Consider the following 19878-nt stretch of genomic DNA (forward strand, 5'->3'; position numbering starts at 1 on the left):
TTTTGTTTATGACCCCACATTAATCGATGAAAGTAGAGTGATGTGAATGCTACGTGGAAATATAAGTGGTCCAAGATAACAACCTAGAGGTACACCAAAAAAATTGGAATTTGAAAGACTTACAGCATTTAACCCTACAATCTGGTAACTATTTAAATATGCCAAAAAATACGTAAATTAATAGCAAAGGATACAAGGATTTTGCGAGGTTCAGGTATAAAGCTTTCGACGAAGAATATGCAAGAATGCTAAAAGGAAATTTTGACAATACAAGCCGTAATAAATTTAGGGATAATCGGTAATTTAGATTAAATTAGAATAAAGTTTATTTCTAATGGTTTTATTCACAGATTTGTTGTTTACAACAGGAAATAATTGCAAAATAACAACAAAACGAATCTATGAGAAAAATTGGTCTTAAATAATATTGCAATATTTTATTACTACTCAAATATTACATATCATCTGAATTCGGTTCTAGGCGAATGTTAAAGGATTTTGAGGTGTGAAAGAATAACGATTTTGGAATTAGGTGCAATATCAAAAATTTACCTAGACAAACCGCGCAATACGACCAATATGCTAAAGGTACCACCCATTCTTTTGACAATAGAAATCGTAAAAAAAAAGGGGGGGGTAAAAATGTATTAAGATTGTGAATTGACAAATATTCGAGAATGTTTAACGATGATTTTTTGACAACAGAAACGGTAATTACGCAATTACACTGTTTTATTACAGTACTGACATTGGAAATGGCACAAGGATTTTTGACAACAGAAACCGTAATAACAGAATTAAATTGGACTTATTTTTTTATTTATTACGGATTTATACTAGAAGTGGTACAATAATGGCCTTCTGGGTATAGAAACCGTAATAAAAGATTGATTAACATACTATTACAATGTTTTTATTACGGTGCTGAAAGCAAAAGTGGTACAATGGCTTTCTGACTATAGACACCGTAATAAATAAATAAAAGATTGGTTGAAAAGTAATTACACTGTTTTACTACAGTACTAACATTGGAAATGGTACAAGGATTTTTGACAATAGAAACCATAATAATAGAATTAAATTGGCTTTAATTTTGTTTTGTTACGGATTTATACCAGAAGTGGTACAATAATGGCCTTCTGGGTATAGAAACCGTAATAAAAGATTGATTTAAAATATTATTGCAATGTTTTATTACGGTGCTGATAGCAAAAGTGGTACAATGACTTTCTGACTATAGACACCGTAATAAATAAATAAAAGATTGGTTGAAAAGCAATTACGCTGTTTTATTACAGTACTGATAGTGGAAATGAAACATGGATTTTTGACAACAGAAACCGTAATAATAGATGGATTAAAATGGCATTAATTTTTTTATTAAGGTGGTAATACTAGAAATGGTACAATAATGGCCTTCTGCATATAGAAACCGTAATAAAAGATTGATTTAAAATACTATTGCAATGTTTTATTACGGTGCTGATAGCAAACGTGGTACAATGCGTGCAATTGTACAATGGTACAATATTAAAAAAAAAATTCACTAATTTCGTGGTCCGCTTGACCAATTAAATCATTACAATTAATTAAGGTTTTTAGTTGAGATGAAAAAAAGAAAAAGAAAAAACTCATAAGGTGGGGTTGAGATGGGGAGTTGATGTCCGAGAGGATCGAGGTCACGATAGCTCAGGTGGTAGAGCAGCGGCGTATCTAGCCGAAGGTCGTGGGTTCGAATCCCTCTCGTGCCATTGACTTTTTTTCATCTCAACTAAAAACCTTAATTAATTGTATTAAAAAAAATGGTTAAAAAGCCATTACGATATTTTATTGCAATACTGATAGTGGAAATGGCACAAGAAATTTAAAAAAATAGAAACCGTAACAATAGATTGACTACAATTATTTTTATGGTATTATTTTATTTTAAAACGGTGGTAAACAGTACTATGACGTTTTCGTAGGGAATAGTTGAATAAACTACTATTTTATTACGGTTTTTTTATTTATTTATTTTTTTTGGCGTTATGAACTATGCATATTAGCCATGTGACAATTCGTATATGTGTGTTCAAATTTGGGGGGGTTATTGTGAAAAAAGGGCTAGAGGCGACGGAGGGAATCGAACCCACAACCGCGGCGTGAGAGTCTTTCATGCTAACCACTCGGCTACCGCGGTCCCCCATTTTATTACGGTGATAAAAGTAAAAGTGGTACGATGACACCACTTGACAATAGAAACCGTAATAAAATCGTGAAATATTATTGTGTATCATGTGAATGCTTAATAATATTCTTGTGATCTTATAACAAAAAAACAGTTATAAAATTGAAACAAAATGCCATCAAAACTATTGATTCCATTGAATTTATCGATCTGACCAGCAAACAATTTTAGCTAAACTTAGTCCATATTAATTTATTAAAAACTTTCCTTTTCACATATATATTTTTCTAATTTGTACATATTTTTGGTAATTAAGTTATTAATAAATAATTTCAATTAATAATTGGTATCTACAGATAATCTGAATACGTTTCGGTCGTTTTTTTTTTTAAGTTAAATTTAAATGCTATTAATAATCAGTTATTGTGGTTTGCCCAGTCTATGCCGATTTTCCTGCATTTTAACACTTAAAATGTGAGGTTGGCTTAATGATGAACCTGCAGTTTGATCCTTTAAGAATTTTTTGGCCTGGCAGAGAAAGCATCTGTTCAAAAGCGAAGATGGATCCGACACAACAAACCAGCGAGGATAGATCAAAATGAATAGAAACAACTTTACAGCTTTTTGCAAAACGTCCAGTTTATAGATACATCACCTGATATCGGTGCCTTACGCATCGGTAATTTCATATACGAAAGCATAGTTTTTCGTATTAGGTATACAGTCAATATTGATTATATGATGTGAACGTTCCAATGACGTTAAAAATTACTGTTAAACTATTCAAAATTCATTGCCACGGTTTATATTGAATAACCATGGAATTTGAGGTGGAAAAGGATCATCCTTTTATATTAGGTATGCGGTCAATGTGAATATACAAAGCCAGCGGAAACTCTATTCATATTTATTTCACGCTTGATGAGATTTTCCTTGGATATTCATAAGTCAATTTCCCCTTTTTTGGGGGGTTTTCTCCAGGATTGTTAATCCATCCACTGTCGTTTTTAATTGCCGCCTCCGTGGCAGCAGGACTGCGTAGGGGGCCGCTCTCACAACGCCTCGTTCTAACACTTCCTAATTAAAAATGGCCCGGGCTATTTTCCAGGGGGGAAAAACGGAGACACCGCCGCTTTTCCCGTTGTTACAAGAAAATCCAATATGTGCGAGAATGATGTAACAAGGCTGAATGGTAACAAGCTCCACCTTATCTTTTGCCCTCTCGTGCTTCTATCATCATGAGCCCAATCTTTAGAATCTTATTATAGTAATAACGATCGATATTCTACATGCGTGGGCTTGTACATAGCATGTTTATAAACTTTGAACGGAACACCCGCTACATTTGTTAAAGTCTGTCAGCTAACGAAAAATTTTTAACAATTAATTCCTCATTCTTTCTTCTGAAAGTCCATTTGTCTACATGAAAACGAAATTAATTTAAATATTAAATGAGTTTATGTTTGATTTTGAAAAGCATCGATCCGTAAAGACAGTGATAAAACACAATAGAGACTTTCTTTCTTCCATTTGCAGAGTTTATTGGGGCTTTTCTCATGAAATGTCTCTTCCCACTGACTGATATTTCTATTGATTACGACAAATATTGACTCTGTTCGACATTTGATCCCCCTCATTTCTGACAATTGTTTACCTTTAAATGTAAACTTAATATTCAATTAAAAACTAAAAAGCCCTAGAGTTTACAAAGATTAAAAATTGAAAAAAAAAAAATCAATCAAGGACCCTGGCGGTTTTTCTTCGGGAAGGAAATATTTTCATCTTTCGAAACCAAGAACCTTGGAAGGGAGACAGTCAGGAAACATGCCATTTTAAACATTACAACATTTCCTGGCACCAAAAGAAACCGAACATGAACATAAAAAAGTTTAATAAAACATAAGACACCTGGGTCAAAATTGACCCATTGAGACAGTCAACAGACAACCATATCAAATCATATAAAGATCCTTAAAACAATAATACACAAGAATTGTACAAACCTGACTGTGTACCTATGTTCTTAAAAACGTACTTAGCCTGATGGTATAATTGATAGTCTCCCAATAACAAATTAATTAATTCAGCAATGTCCTATCGAACTAATCTAAATTTAAACGTTCAAAGATATTTCTTATTGAGGGTCTGCAGAACAGGAGTCAATACTTCATCTTAAGGATTAAAAAAGTCCTTATAGTCCAAAGTCTGATTCTTAATTGCATTCGCGATAATTCACTTTTCAGGTTACGTCGACCTTTCACAACTTTATTCCGTGAAGTCGCCCTTATTTCGTAAAATTTTTAACCCTACTGCAAATGGAAAGCTTTGAAAACCTTCTAAGATTCTTTTGTTCTTTTTTATTGTAACCTTAAGGGAAAAAATACCAAATCGATAAAAGATAAAATTTTACGAGTTTAAAATGTTCTTGTCTGAAGTTTAAGCAAAATTTTTGGTTCTGTAAATACTAACAGAAAAATTGCACCTACTAATGAGCAATTAAACACATGTACTTAATTTTTCAAAGATCAGTTATGCCCAACATAAAATTAACGTGTCAATGCTAAAAATTTGGTTTTTCGGTTTTGTTTAAAAAAAATTAGCTATTAAGAGTTGAAACTTCTATTAGAAATTACACAAAAACTCTTTGGTACGAAATGGAAAATAGGAAAATACAAAAAGCTTGTAAAAATGACAGGGTTGGACATTTCGAATGATTTTCGTTTTTTCGAAGTTACAATTTTAAAAAAATCCATGACTCGTAGATTTTGCAATGCTTTTTCCATTGGTATAATTAAATTTTCTGTAAGTTTGACTCTTATGAGACACAGTGGTCTTCATGGGAAAAGGTTGTGAAAGATTAAAGTAACCTGAAAAGTGAAATATCTCGAATAAAATTGAGAATCAGACTTTGGACAACTGGATTTCTTTTTAAAACTAATTTGACATGTAGGATAACCTCCAAACACGCCTGTTCACAGGGCACTCTGTATATAATCTGAAAATTTGATGTAAAGTTGAGAGATTTGAATTGTAGTCATTAAGATTTCAAAACTTCTATTAAAAATAATTAAAAACAAAATTTAAAAAAAAAAAGGACTTTTTCGTATAAAATTGAACATAAGTACAAAAAACTTATAAAAATAAACGATGTCATATTGATTTGTACGTTTGATTTGTAAAATATTTTTTTTCCGAGGTTACAATTTTTAAAAAACTGATGACTCGTAAATTTTGCAATGCTTTTTCCAATGATAAAATCAAATTTGCTGTAAGTTTGAGATTTTAAAAGATAGTACCCTGTATATAAGCTGGAAATTTCACAGATTTGTGTTGTAGTCTTTAAGATTTTAAAACTTCTATTAAAAATAATTAAACATATAAAAATTTATTAAAGAAAAGGAATTTTTAGTATAAAATTTAACATAAGTATAAACACCTTATAAAAATAAACGATGTCAGATTTGGATTTTTCAAAAAGGTGTCATTTTGAACATTCGAGTTTTAAAAGATTTTTTTTCGAGGTTATCATTTTTAAATTTAAAAAACTGATGGCTAGTAAATTTTGCAATGCTTTTTCCAATGATAAAATCAAATTTGCTGTAAGTTTGAGATTTTAAGAGATAGTACCCTGTATATAAGCTGGAAATTTTACAGATTTGTGTTGTAGTCTTTAAGATTTTAAAACTTCTACTAAAAATAATTACTAATATTTATTTAGAAATCTAGATTTTTAGATCTAGAAATTTTGATAGAGCCAAATGTCAGCCATAAATAGTACACGGTACGAGCAAACCACGAGTACCTTGAAATAGAGAAATATGCAGAAAATTAATGCACTAGACATGTTAATTATAGATTTTATTTTTTTTATATTAATTTTATCATTTTATCTTAGTCCTGATTAAAGGGTTATATTCCTCGAAAGCTTGACGAAAGATTTGAGTGTTGTTTTCTGTCTGTCTAATAGGAATCAACCTGATCACCTTTTCTACATAAATTTCTGTGTTGACTGCTCACTATCTCCCATCGGAGATAACCTAGATGTATATTTATTTAGAAATCGTGAGATGCAGTCTGGTGTGATGTAGGTTTCAGAAAAATCGTGCCAACGTTTCGATCTTTATTGAGATCATCTTCAGGGCCTGGGATTTACAAACATTATTTACATATTACAATTACATTTTGGATGTGGATAATTGTAATATGTAAACAATGTTTGTAAATCCCAGGCCCTGAAGATGATGTCAATAAAGATCGAAACGTTGGCACGATAAAGAAAATGTTTTTCTGAAACCTACATCACACCAGACCGAATCTCACGATTTCTAAATAAATATCGATTAACGGTCACTAATCACCACACATAATTACTAATAAAAATTTATTAAAAAAATACTTTTTAGTATAAAATGGCACGTAAGAACAAAAACGTATGAAAATAAACGATGTCAGATTTGGATTTTTCAAAAAGGTGGACATTTTGAACATTTTATTTCTAAAAGATTTTCGTTTTTTTTTTTTTTTTTTTCGAGGTAACAATTTTCCAAAACTTATCACACTTGTAAATTTGTCATGGTTTTTTCCATTAAACTTTGCAAGATTGAACTCGCGTAAAAAACGAAGAATCTCTCAAGAACAATTGAGAATCGGATTTTGGACAAGAGGAACTTTTTAGTTAAATTTGACAGATTGCATACGATCAAGTTACGACCATGTATAGAGATCCCTAACCATGGTGGTTTCCGATCAGCACGGTCCTATGCTGGCTTGATCCTGACTATCTATGGACGTTTTGGCACATCATAAGTGATTCGTCTGTGCGTTATCTTGTCAATCATGTTCTTTTTATATTATATGAAAACCTTTTCCACTGATGGTTGATTGTTCTATACCTACATTTACTTATATTTCTATATAGCATTAATATAAAACTGAAGTCACTCTAGATTTTGATCTCCCTTTTCACAAATTTAACTTTCTATTAAAAAATTTCTCTTACAGATAAATCACAGAGTACATATTTAATTTTTAAACAAATATTATTCGGCTGGTCATTAAATCCATTATTGCGACTCAGAATGTGGCGAACTCAGCAGTTATGGTAAAAAAATACGTCTGGTCAAGTTTCGTTGTATAACCCAATGGAGAAAAATATTTATTTTTCTTGAAAAAGAGTTTTCCGTATTCAATAGGATAAATCCCCATTGTTGTGAACGAAGGTCGTTCTTTGTTGGAGAAACGATCTCAACTTACTCACGAAAGGTTCTTTTTTTATAAAGAATATCCAATTGAAAATTTGTTCTATATTGATTAATTATAAATTTTATAAACAGCAACAAATCGAATTCCCAGGAGTGAAAACTGTTCAGAAAGTTTCCATCGATACTTTGGGTCAAAGCATTTTCTCAATTTCTTTCCTTGCTCTGAAGAAGTGAGACAATGTGCGTCGTGTTTTCTTCGGGCAGAAAGCAGGGACAGGAAGTTCAACGGAGGACGATACGATTATACTATAAAAGGTTGCCCAACCCTATTGTTTTGAATTTTAGCAATGACAATTAGGTCATTACCCTGCAATTGCATCAATTTCAGTCCCCCGACGACCTCGGCCACTGTTTGCAAACAAAAAACTCTATTTCTTTCAACAGGTAACTAAATATTTTCGAGTTAAATTGGCCCTGCTGTTAATTAATTACATCCGCAGATTCGGCATTTTTATTAATTAATTCTGATTACGGATAATTTATAAAAAAATTTAAACAAAGACCTAATTGTTTTAATATATAAAGAACAATTTCCTTAACATAAATGACTAATTGAAAAACTCATTAATAATTTTATTTTTTAATATGAGTCACGAGGAGAAACTTGAAAATACGCGTTTTCTCACCTTTATTGCTTTATTAGGGTAAAAATTTACAGGTTAGTAGGTCAAAGTTTACGAGAAAAAAAAGTTGATAAACTCAATATGTATGCCCCCCTGTATTTAAAAAAGATCAAAGAATATTGTTATGATCAAAAGATCGGGCTGAAATTGCGGCATCGCACAGGGCAGGGCGCGTTGCTGTTGTTGTAACAGACAATGAGGATGTTGTGAAACCTTTGATGGTTCCAGCCTACATCGTGCGAACGGGTTCGAGAAGGCGGACCTCGGAAGGTTTGAAATTCTTTACGACTACTGTGGAAATTTTATCGGCCGTTTCAAATGTGGGGGAAAACAAATACCTGAATAGAGAATTCGGAGAAAACGGTATGCCAGGTCGAGCAGACTATCACCAAAAAGACCAAGTATTGGTGATTTCAATTTTTGAAAATTTTTTTGTTGGGATTTCTGTATTGATTTTTTCCCCAATATGTCAAAAATGAACGTTTAGTTTATGAGAATTAATTTTCAATATGGTCTTTATTGTATACCAAAACCAGCAAAAATGGAGAAAGGCAATTGAGCAAATAACCCAGCATCCTGTTATTTCATTTGAAATAGCAACTTTCAAATCAGTACATGAGTCAATTGCACAAAACTATCCTAGATTCTTCCTATTTTATGTTTCACTATAAATCAATCGGAATGATGTCAATTATCAACTGCCTGGTCAATACTTAGTACTTGAGTCAATATACAAAAGGGATATTCTTCTTACTTTAGATCCAACTACCAAATGTCAATTACCAAATTCCATGACAATTCGTAGTACATGAATCGATTTTACAGAAGGAATCTTGATTCCGCTTATTTTATATTTGTATAAATCAGTAGGTATGATAAGGTCAATTACATGTCAATCCTAATTACTAGTCGATTGAACTCAGAAGTAATCTCAAATCTTCGTATTTTACATTTTTACTTAATATCCTATGTTTTGGTAGTGTCAATTTTCAAGTTCCTGGTCAAACCTTGAGTCCATTGCATGCAAAAATAACCTTGAATCTTTATATTTTATGTTTTTACTAAATATCATTCGGTAAAGTACTGTTACTTATCAACCGCCTGGTCAATACTTATTACTTGAGTCGACATTCAAAAGGATCTGGATTCTTCTTTTTTTAGATTTAACTACATTATATCAATCGGTGTGATAATGTCAATTATAAACTACCTGGTCAATACTTAACACTTAAGTCGATATACAAAACGATCTAGTATTCTTATTTTCGATTTAACTACATTATATCAATCGGTCTGATAATGTCAATTATAAACTACCTGGTCAATACTTATCACTTGAGTCGATATACAAAAGAATCTAGATTCATCTTATTTTATATTTAACTACTTTATTTCAATCGGTCTGATAATGTCAATTATACACTACCTGGTCAATACTTATCACTTAAGTCGATATACAAAACGATCTAGTCTTCTTATTTTCGATTTAACTACATTATATCAATCGGTCTGATAATGTCAATTATAAACTACCTGGTCAATACTTATCACTTGAGTCGATATACAAAAGAATCTAGATTCATCTTATTTTATATTTAACTACTTTATTTCAATCGGTCTGATAATGTCAATTATACACTACCTGGTCAATACTTATCACTTAAGTCGATATACAAAACGATCTAGTCTTCTTATTTTCGATTTAACTACATTATATCAATCGGTCTGATAATGTCAATTATAAACTACCTGGTCAATACTTATCACTTGAGTCGATATACAAAAGAATCTAGATTCATCTTATTTTATATTTAACTACTTTATTTCAATCGGTCTGATAATGTCAATTATACACTACCTGGTCAATACTTATCACTTAAGTCGATATACAAAACGATCTAGTCTTCTTATTTTCGATTTAACTACATTATATCAATCGGTGTGATAATGTCAATTATCAACTAACTGGTCAATACTTATTACTTGATTCAATATACAAAAGGAATCTAGATTCTTCTTACTTAACATTTAACTATATTATATCAAACCGTCTGATAATGTCAATTATCAACTACCTGGTCAATACTTACTACTTGAGTCAATATACAAAAGGAATCTAGATTCTTCTTACTTTAAATTTAACTACATTATATTAGTCGGTATGATAATGTCCATTACCAAATCCCAGGTCAAAACTTGTTACTTCAGTCAATTGTACAAAAGGAATCTAGAAATTCTTCTTATTTTAAACTTGTATAAATTATATCAGTTGGTTTATTAAGGTCAATTACCAAATTTCTACCCGACTCCATTGAACCAATAATCTTCATATTATATGTCTTTATTAAATATCATTCCTTAAGGTATCCCTGGTCAATACTTATTTCTTATACAATTATACAAAAAGGAATTCAGATTCTTTTTATTTTATGTTTGACTAGATATCAGTCGGTATGATAACTTTAATTACCTGATTCCAGGCCAATTCTTACGGATAAATTGTACGCAAAAAAGAACATATGATCTTTCATATCTTGCGTTTATTATATGTAGTTTAGTTATCAACTTCCTATCAAATCGTCAATCGTCCAAAAAAGAATCTAACGTTCGTATGTTATTTTCGATTCAATGTTGATCAGATAACTTCAAGTATGAAATGTTTGGTAAATACTTGATACTTGTCTCAATTGTACAAGTGAACTCTAGATTCTTGTTAATCTTCACATTTTTGTGACACAATACTCAAATACCTGGTCGATACTTATTACTTGAGTCAATTGCATGTAAAAATAGCCTAGAATCAAAGTATTTTATGTTTTTATTAAGCATCATTAGGTAAGGTAGTGTCAATTAAATCAAATTCAGGTCAATAGTTACTACTTCAGATAATTTTACAAAATGACTTAGATTCTATTTTATTTCTGACTTAAATCTCATTCGGATGTTGGTGTCACTACCCAATTCCAAATAATTAAGATAGTTTTTCAGGGGAATTTATATTCTTCTGAATTTACTATTCATCCGACTAAATATCATATATGATAACGCCAATTACCTAATTCTTTATAACAATACTTTAGTCAATTTCATAAAAGGAATGGAGAATCTTATTTTATGTTACTCTAGATATCAGTCCTTATGATAATGTTCATTACCAAATTCCAGGTCAATACTTATGACTTGAGTCAATTGTACAAAAGGACCATGGAACATTTTTATTCTTGCCATAAATGTCATTGGCTTGATAATGTGTATTACCAAATACAAGGTCAATACTTATTACTTGAGTCAATTAATTGTACGAAAGAAACATGGAATATTTTTTACATATATGTCATTCGGTATGATAATGTCTATTACCAAATTCCAGGTCAATACTTATGACTTCAGTCAATGTACAAAAGGAACATGGAACATTTTTATTTTTGACATAAATGTCAATTACCTAATTCGTGGTCAATACTTATTACTTGACTCAATTATACATAAGTCAGTATGATAAGGTCACGTACCAAACTCCATGTCAATTCTAATTACTTGAGTGGATTGAACTCAAAAGTAACTTAGAATCTTCGTATTTTACATTTTTACTTAATATCTTTTGGTATGTATTGTCAATTATCAAATTCCTAGTAAATCCTTATTACTTGAATCCGTTGCACTCAATAGTAACCTAGAATCTCAAATTTTATGTTTTTACTAAATATCATTCGGTAAAGTATTGTCAATTATCAACCGCCTGGTCAATATACAAAAGGAATCTAGAATCATCTTACTTTATATTTAACTACATTACATCAGTCGGTATGATAATGTCCATTACCAAATCCCAGGTCAAAATATGTTTCTTCAATCAATTGTACAAATGGAATGCAGATTATTTTTATTTTTGGCATAAATGTCGTTCGGTACAATAATGTCTATTACCAAATTCCAAGTCAATACTTATTACTTGAGTCAATTGTACGAAAGGGCCATGGAATATTTTTATTCTTGACGTAAATGCCAATTGGTATGATAATGTCTATTACCAAATTCTAGGTCAATACTTATTACTTGAGTCAATTGTACGAAAGGAACATGGAATATTTTTATTCTTGACATAAATGTCAATCGGTATGATAATGTCTATTACCAAATTCTAGGTCAATACTTATTACTTGAGTCAATTGTACGAAAGGGACATGGAGTATTTTTATTCTTGACATGTCATTCGGTATGATAATGTTTATTACCAATTTCCAGGTCAATACTTATTACTTGAGCCAATTGTACTCAAGGACCATGGAATATTTTATTCTTGACATGTCATTCGGTATGATAATGTCTATTACCAAATTTCCGATCAATACTTATTGAGTCAATTGTAATGATATTTCGGACGCGTATTCTAGTTTTTTCTAACTGTACAACAATGCATAAAATAAACAGCGAAAGGTATTTCTGTCCTAATCACTTGTTTTATATACACAACTTGATAAAATACGCGGAATATGTAATCAGACGAAAAAATCATGTTTGAAGGCAGGAAATGACTAGCTAACTTATTTAGACGTACACCATTATTTAACAGGTAATATTCTGAAGACAGAATGGGGAAATCGTCGGTTTTGTTTTTCTTTAAAACTCCTACAACTCACATTATTGATAAGTTTAATTATTGATGATTGATAAGCTAGGTTCAAACATGATGTCCATAAACTCTAAAGGCCTATAAACACTTATGAAAATTAGATAACCACGGAGGGATGCAGATCGATAATTAAAGTATGAAGTCGATTTTGTTTTCTTGAGTTCGAAAATCCTCGGCCTTGCATAATCTTCAATGGTGGTTTTTTAATTTGAAACAAAACCAAGCCGAATACTTAAAATGGTCAAGAAACCAAACGCAAGATGATCAGGATGATCGGAGTCAACCAACAGGATTCATTTGTTTCCAGTTATACCAAGGAAGACACTCACCAGACGGAAAACCTCCTTCTCGGCATATGAGGCGGTGGCGGCAGGCTTGAAGAAAGCATCGTCTCCGAAGCCCTGAGTTCTTCAAGCCTCGGTATCGTCCTTCCTGGACTTCCGCTCTCTGATCTCGTCCTGATCCTGCCGTGCAGGCTGTTCCATCTTCTCAACGGTTCCCCCGGCATGCCGATCCGGCCCCGCAGGCCTTCGCTGTGCTTATGCATTCTTCTTTATCCAACGCGGATTAACTAGCAAAACCATTCCGCAAATGACATCGAATTCCTAGGGGTTAAACCCAGCGATTTAATTGACACTTACTTTATCCCTAGATTAGAAATCTTACAATTCCTAGAAAGAGCTGCAAGATTAGGAATATTGTGTGTCCTGTATTGGTCATATTTAAAGAATGTGAAACGAGTTATCGAATTGCTAATGATCTTTTTTTATATTTATTATTGTGCTGAAGGAATGAAAATAACGTTATACCACTAATAAAGATAAAAACCAGCCAATCGGTCGAGTTACTGCATCATAAAAATACCTTGAAGACTTTAAGCTGCCTCTGAATCCAATTATTTGTATTTTAAACTTTCAATGGCCAAATCTGATAATCCAAAGTTAGCCACGGTTGCACATTATTTTTTAAACAAAGAAAAAACTATTAAAATGAAAGATAATTGAATATTTCACAGCCTGAAGTTCTTCTCCAACGATTATCCCCCAAAATAAGTACAACCCGGCGCTTTCACGACTTCTCGCCGAGAAAAGGAGGAAAATAAAATCGGAATGGTTTTGTACAGATGGATTTGTAAACAGTCGGCTCAGGGCAAATGTCAAAGACCTTCAATCCTTTTTGTATTTGTCCGAAATCCGTCCTTGGCTAAATGTTTGGCATTTGGATAAACAAGGGTGCCGGTTATTGTTCACAACTATCAACAAATTGGGCTATTGTTAAAGCAAGTTCTAAAGCTTAAAGAAAAGGTTATAAGGCTATTTATAGAACTTTTAACAGATTTATTACACTTGATTATAAGTAAAATTGAGTTGGGCGTTAGTAAAGACAAATTTATTCCCTCTATAACCAAAATTGGCCATTGAAATATTTCATTGCATAAAAAAATTACAAATAAACACAAATTTGTAAGCTAATAAGAAGAAGCTAAGAAGTAAGCTAAGAAATAAGCTAATAAAAATCGGTTAAAATACCAGAACTTTTATTAAATGAAATAAAAAATATTTAGTTTTCTGGCATATTAGATTGGATCTGATGGTTGGCATGTCATTATCGTTGTGTATGACTTATGTGCTTTGATGAACCTAATCATAAAGCCTATCCTAATTTTCTTTATTGAAAAAACAAATAAGAGGAAAATTTATGAAAAATTGCATATCAAGGGTGAAGTAAGTGTCAGATAAATCTAATGGGCACGAACTGCAGATACTCACGTTACATGACAGATTAAAGCAATGTCCGAACGAGGACAATAAGACGAGGAAAAGCGTGAAGAACCCTTTTCGAATGAATCGTCAACACTTTCACTGTCACTAATCTACGGATATATATTTTTTATTCCAGAGGTGGCACGGTAGAGGCCATGTCCCGACCCTATCCCGGCTTTGACTGAGGGTTGGATCCCCCCTCTCGGAGTCTACCGAGCTACGCACCCCCACCGCGCCTCGGACCGTTTTCCCCTCTGTGCCAAATGCGTATTCATCTTAAATTGAAACGCGGTACGACGGTCGGTACGGCTTCTGGAAAGGCGGGACGGATGATGGTCGGGCCGGTGGAATGATGATCATCGGTGACACCGCTTCTTGGGTGGATGACCTCTCTCCAACCTGATGGATGCCCGGTAATCAAGAATACAACAACGAATTTCATACTTAGTCAGATCATATGCTTTAAGGAAGGAACCGTATGAACACGATTACCAGTTGATTGACCTTTTTTTCGAACGATGATGATGTCCGCGGAAAAGAATTGCCCCATGGTCAACTCAATGGAAATAATGAAATCTCACAATCCAATTCTTTTATAGGATGAAAGTATAACCAATGCTGAACGGAACCTCTGCGACTTTGTCCTTGGCACATGACTATACTCCATCATATAAACATGGAATAGACATTAAGAGAGATCAATACAATTCGAGCCTGGATCTACTTGCTAAAGCATATTTTCTTAATCACAACTGGTCCAAATCAGCATGAGAACGTTACTAACCGCTGTAGCTTTGTATCTAGTGATAATACATTGGGCCGTGGCTGTACTCCATATAAACATGGAATAGACATTAAGAGAGATCAATACAATTTGAGTCAGGGTCTACCTACTAAAGCATATTTTGATATTACAACTGGTCCAAATCAGCATGAGAACGTTACTAACCCCTGTGGCTTTGTGTCTACTGGTAATACCAAGGGACATCACTATACTCCATATAAACAGGGAATAGACATTAAGAGAGATCAATACAGTTTAAGTCAGGGTCTACCTACTAAAGCATATTTTGATATCACAACTGGTCCAAATCAGCATGAGAACGTTACTAACCCCTGTGGCTTTGTGTCTACTGGTAATGCCAAGGGACATCATTATACTCCATATAAACATGGAATAGACATTAAGAGAGATCAATACAATTTGAGCCAGGTCTACGTACTAAAGCATATTTTGATACCACAACTGGTTCAAATCAGCATGAGAACGTTACTACTCTGTAGCTTTGTATCTAGTGGTAATACCAAGGGACATCACTATACTCCTTTACACATGGAATAGACATTAATAGAGATCAATCTAATTAATCAATCCTTTGTGCCTGGATCTACGTACTAAAAGGATATTTTGATAATCACAACTGGTCCAAATTAGCACGTTACTAAGTTTAAGAAGACCTACTTAGATGTACTGGCCAAAAAAATAACTTAAGCTGGACTCCAATGTTCGACCCACCTAGAAGTGCAAAAATCTATATAGTTAACTATCTATTAGTCACGATCCATTTCATCATAAGAGGTTTACACAATTAAAATACCTACGTGATGTACTATCCAAGGGAAGGACACATCTACTCCAATTTTCGACCAACGAAGTTGTGCAAATAGTGCAAAAAGTTGGGTTAAGGCGAGGTCCACTTAGCGATCCAGTAAAGTTGAACGGAACCTAGTGTCAAGTGATAATACCTTGGGACATGACTATACTTCATATTAACGTCGAATAGTCATTAAGTGAGATCAACAAAATTTGAGCAAGGATGTACGCACTGGGAATAAAAACCCTTCGGCATAAGAACGTTACGTTAGAAGCTTAAAAAGACCTACTTAGTTATACTGTTCAAAGAAAGACATTACAGCCAATTCCAATGCTCGGCCAAAGAGCAAATAGTCCAAAAACTGGAGTTAAGCCTTACAAGGCCCACTTATAAGAAGATCCAATCTAGGGATGCTGAACGAAACCCATGTGACCTTGTGTCTAGTACCTTGGGCTATGGCTGCTCCAGGCTAGCCCTAAAGCAACTTTTGATAAGGCATCGCTCCTCTTGAGCATAAGAGTTCACACATTTAAAAAGACCTACTTGGATATATGGTCTAAGGAAAGAACTCCAACTTTCGGCTAATGAAGTGGAGAAAGTACAAGCAATGGAGTAAGTCACGCAAGATCCCCCTTATGATAAGATATAACCGATCCCGTGCTGATAACCGGAACCCATGTGACCTAGTGTCTAATGGCAATACCTTGAGATGAGGCTATACTCAATAAAAACGTGGAATAACCATTAAAACTGATAAATATTGACAACTCACATTTAGGATGAAATAAAATGAGAATCCATAAGGAGTAAAGTAACTGCTGATTCCTGTGGCCTTGCCTACTCGCAATACCTTGGTACATGGTCATACCCAACTTACACTCAAATTATTATAAACACTTTACGGACACAAAAAATTGAGGTAGAATATAGAAAGATAGAAGAGAATAACTAAAGTAACAGTTGATGAAGTCTACAGGTCCACTTCAGTATAAGGACTTTTCAGTTAAAAGACGCTCTTGGATGTACTGTCCAAGAAAAGAACTCACGGTTAACTCCAACATTTGGCCAATAAAGTATACAATCAAGCAATTGTTGAGACACACAAGATCCAGTTCAGTTGAAGTCACCCATGTGACCTGGTGTCTACTATTAATACCTTGTGGTAAGGCTAACGTGGAATAAACATTAAAAGGAATAAATCTTGAAGGAATATCAACCCAGATTTATGATGAAAGAAGGGATGAGAAGGAAAGTAATCAAACCAGTGATGCTGAACGAACCACTGTGACCATGTGTCTAATGGAAATACCTTATCATATAGCTAATAATATATTAGCGTACAAAAATATTTTTAAAAAACAAAAGCTGGACCAGAAGCATGTACTAAAGCTTTTGATAAGTCCAATCAATCCACATCAGTATAAAAATTTTACACGGTTAAAAGACCTATTTGATTGTACTGTCCAAGGAAAGGACTTGTCAACTCAAACATTCCGTCAATGAAATAGACAAATAAAGTCAAAAATGAATTTAGGTCACATAGGCCAAGTTATAAGAGGAACCAATAGGTGAAGTTGAACGAAAACCGTGAGACCCTGTGTTTAGTGACATTGCCGAAAAATCCCCTTAAGCATTTTTTGAGCACTTAGATTAGACATTTTTATGAAAGAGATTCATAAAACCTGAGCTAAAATATGCGAACTAAGGTTTCTGATCAGCTAACCGGTCCGGTAAAAACATCTACTCGAATGTGCTGTCCAAGGAAATGAGTCATGGCATGGACACCATTCCGTCAACTAAGTGCAAACAATGGAGTTAATTCACATATGGCTTTTCACATACAAAAAGAATGAATTCAACCCAGTGATGCCGAACGGAACCGCTGTGACCTTGCCTGGTCATAATACCTTGAGATATCGTTGGAATAACCACATCTAAGAATGATATCGTCCTCCTAAACGTACTAACAGGATATTTGATAATCCAACCGGTCGACAAGCATAATAAACTTACAGAGCAAAAATTTAGATTGATAACAGAGATACCACGGTGCGGCAAGAATGAGTACTAATACTAGCAGTAACCACAACATTTTAACGAAATTTTACATGGTCATTCAACGAAACAAGAACACATAGGTGACCTTTGGATCTACCTTGACAGTCTTGTTACTTACCATGGAACGACCATCAGGATCATTGATAGACGAAACAGATCACCCTTGGACAGGATGGGTATCGATATATTGCATCCCTAACTTTAAAACCTACCTAGTTATGTTGCCTGTGATTAACAAAGGTAGGATGATTGCAGAAACGTAAACTTGTGTTATTTGGGCTGCTAGTTTTATTGTGACATGTTGGGTGAGGTCAAGTGATTTCAAATCATTATCGGTGCCATTCCTGATTTCATATGACACATTTAGAATATATTAATTTAAGATATAAAGGTTTGGCAGTAAATATACTAACAAATCACAGGAGTTGAGGATTATCTTCATATTCCATTCTGTGGATAGTAGAATATGCAGACTTATAACAGAAACGTCAGTGGATATGAGATATAATACAAGCGGGCGGGATTTCAGCGCAGTGAAGCAGGAATAACACTTTCCTTGAATAAACCGGAGAATTCCTTTAGTGAAAGTATTCTCCGTCATAGTTTCTGCCGGGTTCAGAAAAGGTAATTGGACCCCTGGTGAAAAAAAAATCACGAATGATACTAATTCACAGCATAGCAATGCTTATCACCCTTCTGGCAAGGGCTTTTCGATTGCGGTGATAAAATAAAGAAAGGAAAGACAGCCTGCTTCGGCGATTGAACCGAAGGCGAGATTGCAGGTTTTAACAAGGAAATTTTCCCCCGGAGGACAATAAACGCTCGGAAACAACGACATTAGGGCATAATAACCCACTATAAAGATATATCAGGGATCTGGCCTTGGCGAAGTTTCATAGTTACACAAATTTAGCTTTCTTAATTGTCTAGACATGCGATTCATTCTTAAAAGCTGCAAGATAGCTCACGTAGCCTACAGACTGACTAAATAATAAACTTTCAAATTCTACCAGATAGGTCAGAGATACTTTTTATAATTAAATTATCCAGGAAAAGAATTCAAAAATTCTGAGGTACCTTATCCTCTGGATTAACCAGATCGAATTCGAATTATCTGTTTCGGTCTAGAAAAGCCACAATCAATAGGAAAATATCGCCTGAATTGTAAAAGCTTTTTTGGCATAGGAACGGAAAAACCTTTTGAGAGGAAAATGGTACAGTAAAACACTCCCAACGACGTTACGATTGATTATAAATGTTAAAGTGATAATCCTAGGCAAAAAAAATTGATCCGTGTTGGAAAAATATATTGTGAAGAAACCCGTCACACAAGAAATGGAACAATGATGTACTGGTTTCATTATGGTTCGAGTACGATGGTAAACACTGGACCGCTAGTTTTTTCTTTTTCCAACGATCATCAGCACCATTCATCCAGTAACTTCCGCAAGACCACTGGCCATGTTGCGCTAGGTAGTTTGAATTATTTTTTTCCGACAGTTGGACGACAGGACTGTAAATTTTCCAAATTATATTTAAACAAAGTACCTAGCACATAATAAAGAAGTTGCAGCCGGAGGATTTATTTTAAAGAAAACCAGCTATTCAATCTGATGTACTGGATTGAACCGCGGGTAGGTCTGGGCTAGAAGGTTAGTGTGAAGTAGGAACTGATTTGTGTCATCTGATGCTATGATTTTGATTAGCTTGTCGGAACCCACCAGTATTGTCCAATAAAGAGTAAGGTTGGACGTTTTTGTAATAGACCGAGCTTGGGT

General features: G+C 33.6%; 1 protein-coding gene across 9 annotated transcripts in view; it reads right to left on the reverse strand.

Moving 5' to 3' along the window:
* LOC106668129 (rap guanine nucleotide exchange factor 6) overlaps positions 1-19878 on the reverse strand; it is a 283118-nt gene that overhangs the window by 77239 nt on the left and 186001 nt on the right. The window contains exons 1-2 of one of the 9 annotated variants that reach the window (XM_014396623.2): positions 14454-14642; positions 13014-13255 (exon numbers count right to left, since the gene is read on the reverse strand). The exons of 7 other annotated variants lie outside the window; for them this stretch is intronic. In XM_014396623.2, coding sequence (XP_014252109.1) covers positions 13014-13231 — 218 coding nt within the window. In that variant the 5' untranslated portion in view covers positions 13232-13255; positions 14454-14642. Of the gene's footprint in view, positions 1-13013; positions 13290-14453; positions 14643-19878 lie in introns of those variants that run through there. One more of the 9 variants, XM_014396632.2, reaches the window with a different exon arrangement.

This window comes from Cimex lectularius, unplaced genomic scaffold (assembly GCF_000648675.2).
Source record: "Cimex lectularius strain Harlan isolate CLEC.00 unplaced genomic scaffold, Clec_2.1 scaffold187, whole genome shotgun sequence".
Taxonomy (NCBI): Eukaryota; Metazoa; Arthropoda; class Insecta; order Hemiptera; family Cimicidae; genus Cimex; species Cimex lectularius.